This window comes from Akebia trifoliata, chromosome 3 (assembly GCF_017979445.1).
Source record: "Akebia trifoliata isolate Shusen 1 chromosome 3, ASM1797944v1, whole genome shotgun sequence".
Taxonomy (NCBI): Eukaryota; Viridiplantae; Streptophyta; class Magnoliopsida; order Ranunculales; family Lardizabalaceae; genus Akebia; species Akebia trifoliata.
The window spans coordinates 54,714,869-54,733,672 of record NC_141377.1 but is presented as its reverse complement, the minus strand read 5'-3'; the positions used below and the strand labels follow the sequence as shown (position 1 = coordinate 54,733,672).

Below are 18,804 nucleotides of genomic sequence, written 5' to 3'. Positions count from 1 at the left end.
AATTTTATTAATTCAACCAATATTTCAAAATATCAAACGAGTCGTCAAATCTCAGACAAGTCAATATGAATTACGATTGACATAAAAATTCTCACATGTTTCCAAAGGAAATCGAGATGACTCAAGCAAGTCATCTTAGTCTTGAACAATTTTAAAAAACATAGAAACCATGAGATCGCCAACTAGGGCTTTCAATGGATCGGATCAAGGTCAATTTGGTACCAATAAAAAAAGGATCGAATAGTATCTAAGTTTTAGTAAGTCTCAAAAGTAAGATCTAAATTCATTCTATTAACAAATCGGATCGGGCCAAACCTAATTTTATATACAAAATCTAAATAAACTTTATATATCTCAACAAAAATATAGAATATAACTTAAAATATATGATGAGGTTTAAATAAAAAGGTTGTAGATGATTAGTTTTTGGAAGAAAAAAAATCTGGGATTTTGACTAGAGGTTGAAGATGAGGGCATTTGAGCCTTTACTCCCTAGTCTATGTAGAAGACTGAGGTCAAGGTATGCATGTCATCAATTTCAAAACATAGGGGTATCTCTAATATTCAACAAAATGTAGGGGGAATGTCTAAATCACCCTAAAAAATTTAGTAAAGTAAAATATACTTTGCTATTGTAGTTAGTATAAAAAAGTTTGATACAATTCCTCTAAAAACGTATCATGGAGAACTACCATTCATTATAAATAATCTGATTAATTCTAACATTAACTTAACATTCATGTGAATAAGATTAGTTGGTCCATTGAAAGTCCCACAAAGCATTCACATCAAATTTTTTTAAAATGAAAACAGCAAATTCAAGCTACTTCTTGGTTTCATCGAAACTGGAATCAAATTCGCTCTTTATAATGAGATGTTAGGGTTAGGACTTAGGATTCAATCTGTTCTCGTTCATCTTTGTGTTTCTGCGATCATGTCGAAGAAAGTTACTTTGAAGAGCTCAGATGGAGAGACCTTCGAAATCGATGAGGCCGTAGCTTTCGAATCCCAGACCATCAAGGACATGCTTAAGGAGGATTTCGCGGAAAGTTTGATCCAGTTGCCGAATGTGACGGGCGCAATCCTGGCCAAGGTGTTGGAGTACTGTAAGAAACACATTGAGAGCCCTATAACTGATGAGGAACTCAAGAGCTGGGATGCTGAGTTTGTCAAGGTCGATCAGTCCACAATGTTCGATCTTATGATGGTAATTTTTTTTTGCTCTGATTTCTCTATGGTTCTTTGATTTTTAGGGTTTATTTAAAATCTTTTTTGCGCTGGTTAAGTAAGATTTGTTTGATTGCCTAAATTATATCATATTAATCGTCTAGTTTGTCTCTTCATTCATGGTTTCAAAACTCGGTTTGACATCTCATGTCGTCCATGGACAAGACCGAGTTGTCTCGGACGAGACAAACCATTTGACTGGATTTATAATGATTGATTTACATATATTTAAATTAAAATGATTATAATTTTTTTATAAAACAAGGTAGATTAGAAGATGTTTAGTCGTAAAATCACATTTTATTTATATAATAATATTTAATTTTTTAAATTATTTTAATCAAAATCCCTGTTGACTTGGCCAAGTTTTACTGACTTGGCCAAGATTTTCAAAATATCGTCCGAGACATCTTGTTTATCTTGCGAGATGATGTGAATGTTGAGACACAGTGTATATTAACGAGACTGAGATGACTCGAGCAAGTCATCGTAGTATCAGGCAAGATTTAAAACCATGCTTTTCTTAGGGTTTGATCATGATTTTTTTTTCTTCTGTTTAATGTGCTAAGAAACAACTTATTACATTTCTATAATATGAAATATTGTAATTTTGTTTTATAGGATGTTTTATATCAGCAAAGGAAGAAATACTCAACGAAGTTGGAATATATACATAAACCCCAAGTGGTTGGCCTAGTGGCAAACCGAGCCTTGATAAGCCCCTTAGGAAGGGTAGGTCAAGTGTTCGAAGCCCCATGAAGCAATGAATTCCTTGGGGCCACCCTCTAGTGTCCGGTTGACCCTCGACTCAACCAGTTGCACGTAGGACTTTTTGAGGAGGCGGTGTGTGTGATCGTTGGATTAGTCTCCCCCGAAGGGTGGGAATACCCATGATAGGCAATATATATATTGAGAGAGAGAGAGAGAGAGAGCTGGCTTAAAGGTAAGCAACCTCAGGGGATTGGTTACTTTGGTTGCCATGGGCAACGTTAACCATAGCTCACTATACCTAGAAAGCCAACTAGACGCCTTACTTTAAGATACAAGTAAATTAATAACAAAATCCCATTACTTGGAGCTTAGTTTGTTTAACACATCGCAAAACAACTTTGAGGTTGGGGGTTCAAGTCCAACTTACCTATGCAAAAAAAAAAAAAAAATCCCATAGCGTATCTTTCTTTCGAGGAAACAATGGTGGATATCTAGATGCAAACTACCTTGAAGTGTTGTTATCCTATCCGAAAAATAAGCTAAATCTTGTCATGTTTTCGTAATATTCCTCAACCACCCTTGGGAAAGTGCCACACAATCAAATATTTGTCAGTTTAAAATGACAATTTCCTACAAGGTGCTAGAGAAATTATAGTGCCAACCCAAGCATTTAGTGGCATCTTCACGTTGTTGATCTACTATAATTCATTCTCTTTGTCTACTAAGGCCGTTATTTTTTGCTTTGTCAAAGTATCATAGATTTCCATATCACCCCTGGAGGGACTTTCTTTGAGAAATCGGTTCGTGAAGTTAAAGGTGTGTTAGGCTAATGCATGATTTTCATTAATTAATGATAGGTTTTCCTAGCTTTTTCCCAAATCTAGTGCACATTGTTATCAAAGGGAAAAAAACGCTTGCCTAGGTACAAGGCTTGCATTTTGAAGCCTTATCGCCTCCCTCTACCATAGTTGATTAACAAAAATCGGTTGTGAAACAAAAGTGTTAAAAGGTTTGTTTCCAAGTTTGTACTCATTATCCATGAGAAAAGGAATGCCTATTTCTACCTTTTTGGTTCCTAACGAGAGAGATGAGCCTTAGGACCTTGGTTTTAGAAGAAGATTGAATGATTGAGAAATTGGGGACGCTTCCTCTATAATGTGGAATGCAATCGATAATGTGAAATCTTCCTAGTCGAGGAGAATTGATGTAGATTTCGATTTTAGGATTTTATTTTTATGTCTTTTTGTGTTTATTTTCATGTTTTATTGGTCCATGGTCTTAGTATAATATTTAGGGGCAGTTTGGTAATTGTAGCATTTGTTTTATTTAAGTTTATTAGGTTTGAAAATTTAGGAGCGAGAAAGTTACGAAAATTAGGTTTCTTGGTTGATTTTCGTTATTTATAGATTGTAGTAGGGTTTATTTAGGGAGAATGAATGGAATAAACAAGAACTTTCTATTTTCTTTGAATGTTGGTGCCTTCAACATGGTTGTTGCTATGAAAATCAGTGGGGTGATTCTAAGGTAAATATCATTTTTTCTTTCTTTAATTTTCTTTTTATCCTCTTATCTCTTCTTTAATCCACCTTTTCTATTTTATTTATTTATTATTATATGTGAGAGATTAAGAAACCTTTAATCCTTTCAAGAACCCAACACATAAATTTTGTTTTCTTGAATTTTTTTAAGAAATCTTAAATTCTTGATTTCTTAATTTCTTGAATTCCTTGATTCTTGAAACCCCTTTCTTGATTTTTTATTCTTGATCGTTGATTCTTGAAATCTATATAACTTAACATTAATCTTTCCTTATCCTACAAACCTTTAACCATTTTTATCGGGATTGTCGTCATATTTGTCCAAAATCATAATTTAATTATCCTATCTTATCCAAATCCTTACCCAATACCCAATCAGATTTTCCTAAAATCCCGAACCTAAATCAAATTTCATTTTTCTTATCTCCCCTCATTGTTCTGCAGCACTCTATCTTCAACTTGTTAGCTTCCACGAGTCCTTCTCTGGCTAAGGCAGACCACCAGATTTGGAAAGGTAGTAGCGATGGTCTCTTTTCTGTCAAGTCGTTCTATTCGTTACTTATAGATAATCTTGAGGTTTGTTTTCCATCTTCAGCCATTTGGTTTTCTAAGGTGCTTAATAAAATGTTTTTCTTCATATGTTTGGCGGTATTGAATATGTTACCAACGATTGATCTCCTTATGCCTAAAGTTCTTGTATTAATCGATTATTTTTTCATGTGTAAAGTGAGCAGGGGAGTGTGTGAAAGCGCTCTCGATCCGCGGGTTGCGAATCCGCTTTTTTGTGTTTAAGATTCGCCACCTAGTTTTATGGTCTAGGAACCGGATCATGACTTTAAATAGATAAATAACACTAATCTACGAAAAAGAAACTAGGGGTCCAGGGATCATGTTACGAGATTGGAAGATGTTAGGCACCAATCCTGCTTAGTAAATGCCAATCTCTACTTTTCCAAAAATTTACATTGCTAAAATACGACCTAAAAATCAAAATAAAATATTACCTAAGGTGATTGTGACGATCGATTCTCTCAGTATTGGCGGAGTGCGTTCCTCGTATGAACCTTCCTGCCTTTGTCTCCGTCACTAGATCAGTTTCAGATCTTCGAGATGAGGTATTCTCTTCTTAGATCTGAGTATTTGTTGGATGTTCTGCGTGTTTTGGGGGTTTTTAGGTGTTTTTTGAGAATTTTTGGGTATTTTTGGAGTAGTAAAGGGGATTTGGGTGTTAGGTAGGGACTTAAGACTTCAAATTTAGGGTTTTGGGAATGTTGAGGAGAGTTTTTAGCCTTTCTTTCTTAGGGTTTCTCTTGACCTGCGAGATTGGGTTCTGGAGGCTCCTTTTTATAGAGGTTTTTGGAAGTCTTTCAGTTTGACCAAGTCTCTTTAACATAAGGTCAATTAGGGTTTCCATTCTTACGTACAATGAAATAATATTTTTTAATTTTTTTTTGGAAAATCCTCTTGATTATATTTTTAATTCTTTGGGACCTCAAATGGAGGGGCCTTCTAATAAATATCAGGTGGGCCCCCACTTGAATAAGTGGGCCACCACTTAAAATTTGGCCCGTGAGCTTAATTAATTGATTTTATTTGTTCAAAATTTTAAATTTAATTTATTAAGATTTCACTTTACGTTCATTAATATTTTAATTATTAAATTTGAATTTTTAGGGTTAGAAAATTATTGTTTTGCCCTCAAAGAGGGCTTTTGTGTTTAGAAGTCATTTTTCGATGTTTTGGGATGTTTTGAAATCAGTTTTTCGGTAGAAATTCAATGAGAGTATTGGTTTGTATCATTTATGGGTTTTTGGTGTGAAATGGTCGTAGACTCTATGAGGGGTATTTTCGTAATTTTGTCAAATTTGGTGAAAATTGGCGAAATAGTTTATTTGATTTTAATTTGCTGTTTTATGTGTTCGCAAGGATTTTTCTTAGTGTAACATAGGCTCTAGAGATGTTTTGATGTTAGGGGTATTTTGGTAATTTGATCATTTTTTAGTGATGTTTCACATAAAACTTCTTTTTGTCTCACAATGATGATTTTTATGTTTTTGGATAATATTTTCCTAGCGTAACGTGGTTTCTAAAATTTTGTTTGCTTGAGATACCTTATCTGAAATTTTGAAACATATCTAGTAATAAATAAAAAACATTGAAATATTCATCCATCATTGGAAACCGTCACAATTGGGTTGATGAGTTGATTAATCAAGCGAGTGCGAAAATGGAGTGTCTGCGCTGTGGAGCATACTTTTATCCACTGTGATGTGGTTTTTGGTGTTTGGTTTCATTTCCTTTCTTTGTTTAAGGTTTCCTGTTGTCATCCTCATTTGGTTGTATCTCTTTTGTTCAGTTGGAAGTCCCCTTATTTTTTTATCATGTTAAAGATTTTTTGGCAATTAACGCCCTTTGCAATTTGTTAGGGTTTGTGGGAAGAGTGGAATATTCACGTTTGATGGGAGGGAAAGCAACTTGTAAGATTTAATCTTCAGTATCTTTAGATTGTTGTTTTATTGGTGCAAGTGGTTCAAGGAGTTTAGGGGCTTGTTTTTTGGACTTCTTGTTTAGATGGGAAAATGTTTTTAGAGAGGTGCCATCAGAGAGAGGGAGAGTGATCCTTTATTTGTTTTGAACTTTCCTACTCTTAAATGATTTGTGATAGTTATTTTTTGTTGGCCTACATTTATTGCACCTTATTTCTTATAATCTACATGAAATGTTAACTCTCTTGTGGTACCATGCTTTTTCAGGCTGCACATTTCTTGAACATCAAGAGCTTGCTAGATTTGACTTGCCAGACTGTGGCTGACATGATCAAGGAGAAGACGGTGGAGGAGGTCCGCGGGTTTTTTGGCATAAAAGGCGATTTTACTCTAGAGGAAGAGGAGGAGATCCGGAGGGAGAATTGGTGGGCCTTCGAGTGAAATTTAGGCAAGACTAATGAACATGACACTCCTTATTTATATATAATGGTTAGTTAGTTGTTGGTAAGACATTGTGATTCTCACTCTTTCTATCGAGTGGTCCTCTTTTTTCTATTGCATGTGTTTTGTGTTTTACCCAACTAGGGTGATTGTTGTGTCTTTGTTGTTGTTATGTTAGCATCATTAATTGCTGTTAATTGTCAATGAACTTCACATGACGTTTCCCTAAATTCTTTTTTTTTGTTTTGTTGAAATTTTTGCATTAGGTTGAATGATCATACAAACCATTTTGATCCTCATGTTGGATTTGGTAAGATTAAGGCTTCATCTCAGGTGGGTTGGGATCAATCTAAGCCCAACTGAAGCTTAACAAACACCAACTTGTGCCCAACTCGACCTCGGTCTTTAAATACTCAACCCGAGCCTAGTAAAGTTGGATTGGTCCGGTTGGTTAATTCCTCATTAATGCTAGATAATATAGTAACAATAAATGCTTATATAAAGATTAGTAGGTGGAAATGTTCGTATTACAAAAAGTAGGATTTATCTTAGATATAAATTTGTATTATTAAATTTTGGGATAACTAATATCCAATGCTTCATTGGGATGTTAGCATCATCCATACTTCGTTCTTCAATAATGGAATTTTGTCTTTTTAATATTTAATGCTTGACTTTTAGTTATAAGATTAGGACATTTTAATATTTAATTCTTTTTATTATTCACCCGTAAGAATCTATCTCCTTCAACTTTCAAACTTGAAAGAGAAAGGTATGATATTTTTAGGGGAGAAAGATGGATTTTTGGGTAGATAAATCGAGGATTTTCTATGATGCATTGAAGATGATGGATTGAAGGCTAGGTTGATTGAGTTAAAAATGGTTTGCCATAGAGGTTAAAGAACTCGAAGATCACATTTTTTCTACAAAGAAAAATCAAGGGATTTCGAGTCGTAGTTGAGTAGAAGTGCATTTAGGTCATTTTATATTAGTCTCAAATAGAACTTTGGTTAAGCAGGCAAGTCATCAGCTTGAAAACATGACATGTCAAATCATGACCAACATGCGGAGGTGTACATCTAAATTACCCTAAACATAAATTAAATTTGTAAATATTTAATTTTAGATCTTAAAATTTTAAATAAATAATTATGTTCAGTATTTTTCTCTACAAAAATTTAAGTATAGCCAAGTGCTCAATAACCCCTAGGGGTTGGCCTAGTGGCAAGCTGAGCCTTGATAAGCTCCTCATGAAGGGTAGGTCAAATGTTCGAAACCCCATGAAGCTATGAATTCCTTGGGGCCACCCTTGAGGGTACGGTTGACCCTCGACTCAACCAGTTGGACATAGGACTTTCCGAGGTGGCTGTGCGGGTGAACCAACAACAATTAAGCGCTTTCTTGGAAATTAAGTGTACTAATAACAATTCACAACTGTAAGAACAATTATAATTAAGTTTATATTAAAAAACTTAACAAAAAATTAAAGATAGGGACGAAAAAGACTTGGTTTGAAAAAAAAAACATCTTTTTATTACATTATCTTTAAAATGTCCTTAATTAATATTTTAAAAAGAAGCCGTTACAACATATCAAATCCTTTTGTTCTTTGTCGCAAGAGTAATTTGTTGGTTCCGTTTGGCTATTGTAAGTCTTTTTGTTTTGTTTTGGGTTGGTCCCTTTGACCTCCCTCGTTGGCTTCTATTAATAAAATTATCTTTATCGTTAAAATTATCTTTATCTTTTCCTTCTTCAGCTTTTGTCTTAAATTGTGCTTTAATTTGCAGGCAATTATATTTTGTTTTAATGCCTACATATTTGGCACTCTTTATTTCCACTAATAAACATTGAAAACCTTGTTGACCTCATTAGGTTGTGATTCCGATACCGATTCACACATACAAAATGACAACTTCATGGTTTTCATACCCAGTTTAGACCATAAAAATTCGGGCTGAGTTGTCATTTGGACTATTAGGGCAGTCCAGGTGGCCTAGTTGTGGACCTTGGTCTAGGCTCTACATGATCCCTCAATCCATGCATATATATGTATGTATGTATGTATATCATGGTTTTAAAACTCGATTTTGCGTCTCGTCTCGTCCAGGCTCCGATACCAAGTCATCTCAGACGAGTTTTCTGATACTTATCCAGATATTATTGAGCCAACATTACAAATCATTAAGTCAACTCATCAACTTGGCTGAGTCTACTTGAATATGTATGAGTTCGGTTAAAATCTCTACTGATTACTTGACTTTTTTTTTTTTCTTATCGTTGGTATCCCCACCCTTCGGGTGAGACTAGTCCCACGGTCACACACATCGCCACCTCAGAAAGTCTTATGTCCAACTGGTTGAATCGAGGGTCAACCGGACCCTAGAGGGTTGCCCCAAGGAATTCATAGCTTCATGGTGTTTCGAACATTTGACCTACCCTTCATAAGGAGCTTATTGAGGCTCAGCTTGCCATTAGGCCAACCCCTTGGGGTTATTGAGTACTTGGCTATACTTTAATTTTCGTGGAGAAAAATAATAAACATTATTATTTATTTAAAATTTTAAGATCTAAAATTAAATATTTATGAATTTAATTTATGTTTAGGGTAATTTAGATGTACACTTCCACATGTTGGTCATGATTTGAGATGCCATGTTTTCAAGTTGATGACATGCTTGCTTAACCTAAGCATTTATTGTTACAATATTATCTAGCATTAATGAGGAAATAACCAACTGAACCAATCCAACTTTACTTGGCTCGGGTTGAGTATTTAAAGATCGAGGTCGGGTTGGGCACAGGTTTGTGTTTGTCAAGCTTAAGTTGGGTTAGATTGATCCCAACCCACTTGAGATGAAGCCTTAATCCTACCAAGTCCAACATGAGGATGAAAATGGTTTGTATGATCATTAAATTTAATGCAAGAATTTCAAAAGAAAAAAATAAAGAATTTAGGGAAATGTCACATGAAGTTCATTGATAATTAATAGCAATTAATGATGCTAACACCACAACTAACAACAACCACACTAGTTGGGTAAAACACATAACACATGCAGTAGCAAAGAGAGGACCGCTCAATAGAAAGAGACAGTGAGGATCACAATGTCCTACCAACAACTAACCAACCATTATTTATAAATAAGGAGTGCCATGTTCATTAGTCTTACATGGACTTCACTCAAAGGCCCACCAAATCTCCCTCCGGATCTCCTCCCATTCTTATGGAGTGATATCCTCTTTTATGTTAAAAAACTTGCGCATCTCCTCCATAGTTTGTCGAAGTCTAATAAAAAAATTGAACACGAGGTATTAAATCTCGGTCAAAAAACTGATTGTGCATTTGTATTGTTCAGCCCTGATATCGAGTTAACTCGGACGATGTGTCTCGGTCTCGGACGAGTTTTGAAACCATGATGTATATAGGGTTTTTTTTTTTTCTTTCCGAATTTCATTGTACTTTCTACCACCACATACAAATTGTGTATAGTTGATACAATCTTGTTAGACTTTGACAAGGATTTGAATTATATGGAAGTTGAGAATAGCAAAGAGGGCATCAGAATAGTAGAGGTTGTTAGTTCAAGCTCTGAATAATGTTCCAAGTTAATCTTAGAAAAGAGAATGTTGATGACATGTATTTATGGTTGCTTTTCTTTTTTTCACTACTCAATCGAATGTTCAATTGTTTGATAAATACTTATTTCTACATTTATAGTAAATTATTTAACTACTGCTTTTTTAATAGATTTTGATATCTTTGAAATATAAATGGATTGTATTGGAAATTTAGAAGTTGTTTTACCCCTAGACTTTTATTTTGTAGTCAGACACTTGCATGGGCTTAAAGTCCCTTTTATTTTAGGAGTACACTTGTTAGAAAAGTAAAATTGAGTGTGTAAAAATGATGTTTAATTGGAATGAATGTCAACAAGAAATATACAATAGATGGAATTTATCTATTTAAGACATTACTTGAAGAATAAACATATTCAAGCAAAAATTAATAAGTAGATTTAGGATTAAAGATGTTGGTTTAAATGATTATTGTTGCTGATTTTGTTTTATAAATATTAATATTATTTTTATTACCTTTCTTGCAACTCTGCTTTGGATAAAACTGAATATGAATGGTACGTGGCTTGTAAAAATAGAAAAAACTAAGGAACATATTAGCTCTCCAGACCATTTGCAGTGTTTCAACCCCCAACCCCCCCCTCCCTCTGCCGTAGCCTCCATCTGCTGCATCTTCTTCCTATGCTTACATCTCTGCACTCAAAAGAACAAGAAACCCAACAGAACCATCACCTAAAGCCCACTCAGCACCAGACCAACAATTTTCCAAACCTTCAATCTGTCTTTCTCACCTTTGCTATGCCCTTTACCCCTCGGCCGAGGAGAAATGGGTGCTGGGGAGGGTGCTGTGGACCCGACCACAATAGAGAAATGAGTTAGAAAAGTAAAATTGAGTGTGTAAAATTATGTTTAATTGGAATGGATGTCAACAAGAAATATACAATGGATGGAATTTATCTATTTAAGACATTAATTGAAGAATAAACATATTCAAGCAACAATTAATACGTAGATTTAGGATTAAAGATGTTAGTTTAAATGATTATTGTTTCTGATTTTGTTTTATAAATATTAATATAATTTTTATTTCCTTTCTTGCAACTCTGCTTTGGAAAAAACAGAATATGAACGGTACGTGACTTGTACAAATGGAAAAAAACTGAGGAACATATTTGCAGGCGATGCCATTTGCAGGGTTTCACCCCCCTCTGCCGTGGCCTCCATCTGCTACGTCTTCTTCCTGTGCTTACATCTCTTCACTCAAAAGAACTAGAAACTCAACAGAACCAACACCTAAAGCCCACCCAGCACCAGACCCACTATTTTCCTAACGTTACATTTGTCTTTCTCACCTTTTCCATGCCCTTTACCCCTCGGCCAAGGGGAATTGGGTGCTGGGGAGGGTGCAGTGGACCCGACCACAATAGAGAAATGCCTGTCGGACAGTTGAACACGTGTCCCGATATTAAATTGCTGGATTCTTGTTATCCATGCAAATCAAACCAAACGCATTTCATAGTTGATCCATCTATCACCAATTTCACATCAGGAAAACTAATCAAGATGGGTTTATCCGTTGCCCTTATATCCAATTCAGGTAGCTTTGTGGCAAATAAATTCACAGCAACATAGGCAAGGAGCACCACCATCGGTGCTATATTCATGTATCCGGGTAGTGGGTAGTAGACTACAGACCCATTAGCCATCGGACCTCTTTTCCTCTACTACCTTACTCAGTTCCTTCCCATATCCCCTTGTTCATCGTTTTTCCCTCGAGGAATCTATAGTTCTCAAGATAGTGGAATCTGATTTTTAAGTGATTTCTTGGACAGCCTAATTAGATCTGTTGTGTATTTCACATATGTGAATTGGTGGGCTATTTTTTATGATGCATTGCAACGCAGACATGACCAAATTATGTGATTGTCATTATTGTTTTAGCTTACATTTGCTGCACCCTCTATCATGAAATCTTATCGTCTCTGGTGCCACCTTGTTTTTTTTTTTTTTTTTTTTTTTTTTTTTTTTTCAGGTTTCAAATTTCCTGAACATCAAAAGCTTGCTAGATCTTACTTGCGAGGCCGTGGCTGATATGATCAAGGGGAAGAAGCCAGAGGAGATTCGCAAGTTCTTCAACATAGAAAGCGATCACACTCCAGAGGAAGAGGGGGAGATCAGGAGGGAGAACCAATGGGCTTTCGAGTGAAGTCCAGGCAAGACTAATGAACGAAGCACTCCTTATTGATAAATAAATGTTGGTTAGTTGCTGGTAGAAAGACATTGTGGTTCTCATTTTCTCTTTCTATCAAGCGGTCCTCATTTTGCTAATGCATGTGCTGTGTTTTACCCTGCTAGTGTTACTGTGTCTTTGTTGTTAGTTGAGGTGTTAGCATCATTAGTTGCTCTCATCATCAATGAAAATCTGTTTAGACCATGACCGTGTTGAGGAACATCCATTCTTCACCTGGTATTTCGCTAAATTCATTGTGTTTTGATTATGAAATTGTTGCATTAGGTTGAATGATCATACAAAGCATTTTGATCTGAGTCGTGCTATTGGTGCCCACTATATGCGCTTTCAGTACCCACTTAAGTGAGTTTCTTAAAGGAAGTTACACTTATACCCTTATTGTATTACTCTATACACCCACTGTCTTCTATATTTGTTCTACCGCATGAAATCCTGACCATCTCACCATCTTCTCTATCCATTTTCTCCTCCTTCTCTCATTCTTTATCTTATTTGCATCTAGAAAAGTTGAAGGGTTTTAAATTTCAACGATGGTCTTCTTCTTATTTAATTGTCCTTTTTTTTTCTTAACACCTCAAATATCAATTGAGTTGAAGTCATTTGTATGAGAAAACGTGTGTGAAATCTCTGATTGGGTATGTCGGTACTGAATCATTATTGTTTGATTTGAGTGGTCACTACACCAAATTCGCAATTTAGGAACTGTTCAAAACTGTTACAAATTTCCGATAATAAAAGGGTTTACAGTCATTCGATACTTGGGAAATGGCACTAACATTAATTGAAAGCCCAAAATAGTGGTACATTGCTATACATGAATATAGAGAACTGCTATTGCCACACTAACTTTTGCTAATGAATAATCAAAGAATTGTATACAATAGGTGTGGCCTTGACAAAATTTGGTGTGGCAATATCAGTTCTTATAAAAGTTACACTACTACATTGTTCCAAACATAGAATTAATTATAACTTTCATGTGGGTTACATGAATGAAGTCCAGATCTAGAATATTGACTAGGTGAACTTTGTTGCCGAGCTTTATAACTGGTTTGCAACTTGTCAAAAGCATATTAGCAATGTGAGATGCATGTGGTTCTTCCTGACAAGGCTTGTAAAATGAGCCAAAACACAAGTTAGGATGAGAGTTCAACCACACCCAACCCATGGTAGAGGAGGCTCTCCATCAAAGTCAAACTGACGGTTGGGATGTTTAGGAAAACAGAATTGATCCCCTACCGTTTGTTTCATGGAGAGCCTCAACTCAAGGCTAGAAATGTCCCAACAGAAAAGAAATATGCAAACATTTTAAAAGGGGGGTACTGAAGAAGTACAGTTCATTCTTTCCTCCATGTACCTCTACCATCTTCATCCAGAGATGTACCCATTGGACCTCTTTTCCTCTACTACCTTGCTCGCTTCCTTCCCATATCCCTCTACTTGGTGTGGGGGGGACAAGGTTTGTTCATCCCAGTTTCCCTTGAGGATATGTGACCATAGTGAGCAATTCTCTGAATAATTCCCTAGATGCTGGAATCTAATGTTCAATTATTTTTAAATGATCTCTTGGACAGCCTAATTAGATCTGTTGTGTGTTTCACTATTGTGAATTGGTGGGCTATTTTTTATGATGCATTGCTACACAGACATGACCAAATTATGTGATTGTTATTCTTGTTTTAGCTTACATTTGGTGCACACCTTTATCATGAAATCTTATTGTCTCAGGCTTCAAATTTCCTGAACATCAAAAGCTTGCTAGATCTGACTTGCGAGGCCGTGGCTGGTATGATCAAGGGGAAGAAGGCGGAGGAGATTGGCAAGTTCTTTGACATAGAAAGCGAGCTCACTCCAGAAGAAGAGGAGGAGATCAGGAGGGAGAACCAATGGGCTTTCAAGTGAAGTCCAGGCAAGACTAATGACCGAGGCACTCCTTATTCACAAATAAATGTTGGTTAGTTGCTGGTTGAAAGACATTGTGATTCTGATTTTCTCTTTCTATCAAGTTGTCCTCATTTTGCTACTGCACGTGCTGTGTTTTACCCTGCTAGTGTTCCTGTGTCTTCATTGTTAGTTGAGCTGTTAGTATCATTAGTTGCTGTTATCATCAATGAAAATCTGTTTAGACCATGACAGTGTTGTTGAACGTCCCTTCTTCACATGGCAATTCGCTAAATTCATTGTTTTTTATTATGAAATTGTTGCGTTAGGTTGAATGATCACACAAAGCATTTTGATCCGAGTCGTACTATTGGCGCCCACCATATGTGCTTTCAGTGCCCACATAAGTGAGCTTTTTAAGGGAAATTACACTTATACCTTTATCGTATTACTCTATACACCCATCGTCTTCTATGTTTATTCTACCGAATGTAATCCTGACCATCTCACCATCTTCTCTATCCATTTTCTCCTTCTTCTCTCATTCTTCTCTATCCATTTTCTCCTTCTCTCATTCTTCTTCTTTTTTTTTGAAAAGTATAATATATTGATCAGAAAAGAAATACAAGAAACAAAGAGGCCGAGGAAGCCTCAAATAAGAACAACAAAGCGAGGAAAAACAACATTAGTAATTACAAAATGAGTGCCATCTAAACACAAAATCGTCAAAAGTAGTCCCCGCGAACTCTATATTCTGTTTTGACCAAAGGTATAACAAACCCAAGATCTCCAAAAAACTTGCATGAGAGCTGCTACTCTTATTATTGAACACTCTGTTGTTTCTTTCGTTCCAGATCCCCCAAGCGATAGCCGAGGGGAGCAAAGCCCAAAGGATCCTTTTTCTGGTATGGAAAACGTTACTAGTCCATTCTACTAACAACGAGGAGAACTTACGAGGAGGGACCCAATTAAAACCAAAGAGACCAAGGAAATGCGATCAAATATTATAAGAAAATGAAAAATGGATCAACATATGATCGACAGATTCCCCATCATTCATACAAAGAGGGCAATAATTGGGAGTGATCCAACCCCGCACAATCAAATTATCCAACGTGAGGATCCTACCCATATTAGCCAACCAAACAAAAAAAGATACTTTAGAAGGAACTAACCTTGACCAAGTAATAGATCCCGCTAGGGAATTCTCTGCACAGGATGTAAGCCATTTATAGAAAGACCTGACGGAGAACCTTGAATCCTTAGCTCTTACCCATTCCCACTTATCCTGTTCACTGTCGTTGAGTTGAACCATATGCATAAGATCAAGGAAAGATGTCACCTCAGTTAGCTCCCAATCATTGAAATTTCTCCTGAACCCAAAATCCCAAGCAGGACCAGAGTCATTGCCAACCAAACACTGCTGGATAGAGCGATTCTTAGTAATTGAACAAGCGTACAGAGACGGAAATTGGACTGCCAGAGGCGACGTGCCGCACCAACTATCCTCCCAGAATCTAATTCTATCCCCCAATCCCACTCTGAATCTAATCCCTTTCTCAAAATCCTCCGTCCCTTTAAGAACCCCTCTCCAAACACTACACCCATAAGGATCTTTCGCCTCACCACTATACCAACCTAACCCCCTTTCCCCGTACTTTGCCCTAATAACCTTCCTCCACAAACTATTCCTTTCTTCACCGAATCTCCAAAGCCACTTTCCTAACAAAGCTCTATTAGCTAATCTAAGCCCCCTAATGCCCAACCCCCCATTCTTCTTAAGCATGCAAATCACTTTCCATCTGACCAAATGGTACTTTCTCTCATTCTTCTTCTTATTTAATCATACATATTTTTTATCTTAACAGTTCAAATATCAATTGAGTTGAAGTCATTTGTATTAGAAAATGTGTGTGAAATCTCTGATTGGGTATGTTAGTACCGAATCATTATTGTAACATTCGAGTGGTCACTACACCAAATTCACAATTTAGGAACTGTGGAAAATTGTCTCAAATTTTGCACTTTTGGAACGGCTCTTAACGACTCCAAACTTTCGACAATAAAAGGGTTTACAGTCATTCTATACTAGGGAAATGACACAAACATTGAAATGGCTTCTGAACCCTTCCTAATTTTAAACCTATTAAAAAATATATTTATAGACGTAATTGAAAACCCAAAATTGTGTTACATTGCTACACATGAATATAGAGAGCTGCTATTGCCACACCAACTTTTGCTAATGAATAAGCAAAGAATTTCATACAATAGGTGAGGCCCTAACAAAATTTGGTGTGGCAATATCATTTCTTATAAAAATTACATTATTACATTGTTCCAAACATAGAGTTAATTATAACTTTCATGTGGGTTACATGAATGAAGTCCAGATCTAGAACATAGACTAGGTGAACTTTGTTGCCGAGCTTTATAACTGGTTTACAACTTGTCAAGAGCATATTAGCAATGTGAGATGCATGTGGTTCTTCCTAATGAGGCTTGTAAAATGAGCCAAAACCCAAAAGTTAGGATGAGAGCTCAACAACACCCTACCCATGGTAGAAGAGGCCATCAAAGTCAAACTGATGGTTGGGATGTTTAGGAAAACAGAATCGATCCCTATCGTCTGTTTCATGGAGAGCCTCAACTCAAGGCTAGAAATGTCCCAACAGAAAAAGAAATACGCAAACATTTTGAAGGAGGGTACTGATGAAGTACAGTTCATTCTTTCCTCCATGTGCCTCTACCATCTTTATCCAGAGTTGTACCTATCGGACCTCTTTTCCTCTACTACCTTGCTTGCTTCCTTCCCATATCTCTATACTTTTGGTGGTGGTGGTGGGAGGATACGTGACCATAGTAAGCAATTCTCCAAATAATTCCCGAGATAGTGGAATCTGATGTTCGATTATTTTTAAATGATCTCTTGGACAGCTTAATTAGATCTGTTGTGTATTTCACTATTGTGAATTGGTGGGCTATTTTTTATGATGCATTGCAACGCAGAGATGACCAAATTATGTGATTGTTATTCTTGTTTTAGCTTACATTTGGTGCACACCTCTATCATGAAATCTCATCATCTCTGGTGCCACCTTTTTTTGTTTTTTTTTTTTGTTTCTGGCTTCAAATTTCCTTTACATAAAAAGCTTGCTAGTTCTGACTTGCGAGGCCGTGGCTAGTATGATCAACGGGAAGAAGCCAGAGGAGATTCACAAGTTCTTCAACATAGAAAGTGAGCTCACTCCGGAGGAAGAGGAGGAGATCAGGAGGGAGAACCAATGGGCTTTCGAGTGAAGTCCAGGCATGACTAATGAACAAGGCACTCCTTATTCACAAATAAATGTTGGTTAGTTGCTGGTAAAAAGACATTGTTGTACTCATTTTCTCATTCTATCAACCTGTCCTCATTTTGCTACTGCATGTGCTGTGTTTTACCCTGCTAGTGTTAGTGTGTCTTCGTTGTTAGGTGAGGTGTTAGCATCATCAGTTGCTGTTATCATCAATGAAAATCTGTTTAGACCATGACAGTGTTGATGAACATCCCTTCTTCACATGGCAATTCGCTAAATTCATTGCTTTTTATTATGAAATTGTTACGTTATGTTGAATGATCACACAAAGCATTTTGATCTGAGTCGTACTATTGGCTCCCACCATATGCGCTTTCGGTGCCCATTTAAGTAAGTATTTAAGGGAAATTACACTTATACCCTTATCGTATTACTCTATACACCCACCATCTTCTCCATCTATTCTACCGAATGAAATCTTGACCATCTCACCATCATCTCAATCTATTTTCTCTTTCTTTTTCTTATTTGCATCTAGAAAAGTTGAAAATGTAGTTATCATGAATAATGATCAACTATCCCTATCAGCGAGACGTTGTGAACGATGTCTGCGTGTCTTAGTGGCTCCCATTGAGCGAGCCACATCCCCATCCCTGGTTGTGACAATGAAACAACTATTGCTCTAAACCAAAACTGCCTTCAAACTCTCCCACCATGAGCCTTGATCTAGTCTGCATACGTCAACCAAGATAACCAAGCATTTCTTCCTCTCCAACATGTCCTGTAGTTCTTTTAATTAATCATATAAATTGATGTTTGAGAAGTCTCTGGGCCCACCAATTTTTTTCAACGTAGTCTTGATTGACTCTTCAAATTTGAAAGTTTGTGAAACAGTCACCATCAAGATATGATCAAAGTAATGCTTCACATTATCATCATTATGCATCTTTTGAGCAAGGGTAGTTTTTCCAATCCCCCACCCATACCGACTATTCCAATGATGTTCAAGGGCTCTTGTGGTGGATTTAAGATCCATTGCTTAATTTTCTCCACATATTCTCCATGCCTACTATTTCAGTATCTTTCATTAGAATTGGGTAACTCGTTGGTTGATTACTCCCTAACAGCTCTTGGTTCGGAGGGACAAGAGTTGTAGGAATGTGAGGACCCATCATCTGCATATGATTTCTTATTTCTTGATTTTTCTCACCAAGCTTATTTCCCACTCTGTAAGAGAATTTCCAGAATGAAGGAAAGCAATAACACTTGAACTTCGATGTCCTTTTTTTTCTTTCTAGAAACAACTTGCAATCTAATATGATATCCTGTACATCATACAATAACTCTCTCGATTGTCCCACAACAGTCTTAAGAACTTCACTTTGAGCCTTCCATCT

General features: G+C 36.4%; 1 protein-coding gene across 7 annotated transcripts; it reads left to right on the top strand.

Moving 5' to 3' along the window:
• The first annotated feature begins 731 nt into the window (after nt 1-731).
• LOC147408052 (SKP1-like protein 1A) lies at nt 732-17,707 on the top strand. Of its 7 annotated transcripts, XR_015176950.1 has the most exons (4): nt 740-1,207; nt 12,012-12,192; nt 13,959-14,184; nt 17,297-17,707. XR_015176950.1 is itself a non-coding variant. In XM_086436904.1 (3 exons), the coding sequence occupies exons 1-2, from the start codon at nt 875-877 to the stop codon at nt 12,183-12,185; spliced, it is 507 nt and encodes a 168-aa protein (XP_086293030.1). In that variant the 5' UTR covers nt 740-874; the 3' UTR covers nt 12,186-12,192; nt 13,959-17,707. The 7 variants fall into 7 exon arrangements, 3 of the variants coding, with proteins under 3 accessions (XP_086293030.1, XP_086293031.1, XP_086293032.1); XR_015176949.1 differs by having other exon boundaries at nt 732-1,207; nt 12,012-12,237; nt 13,959-17,707; XM_086436904.1 differs by having other exon boundaries at nt 13,959-17,707.
• Nucleotides 17,708-18,804: the final 1,097 nt, after the last annotated feature.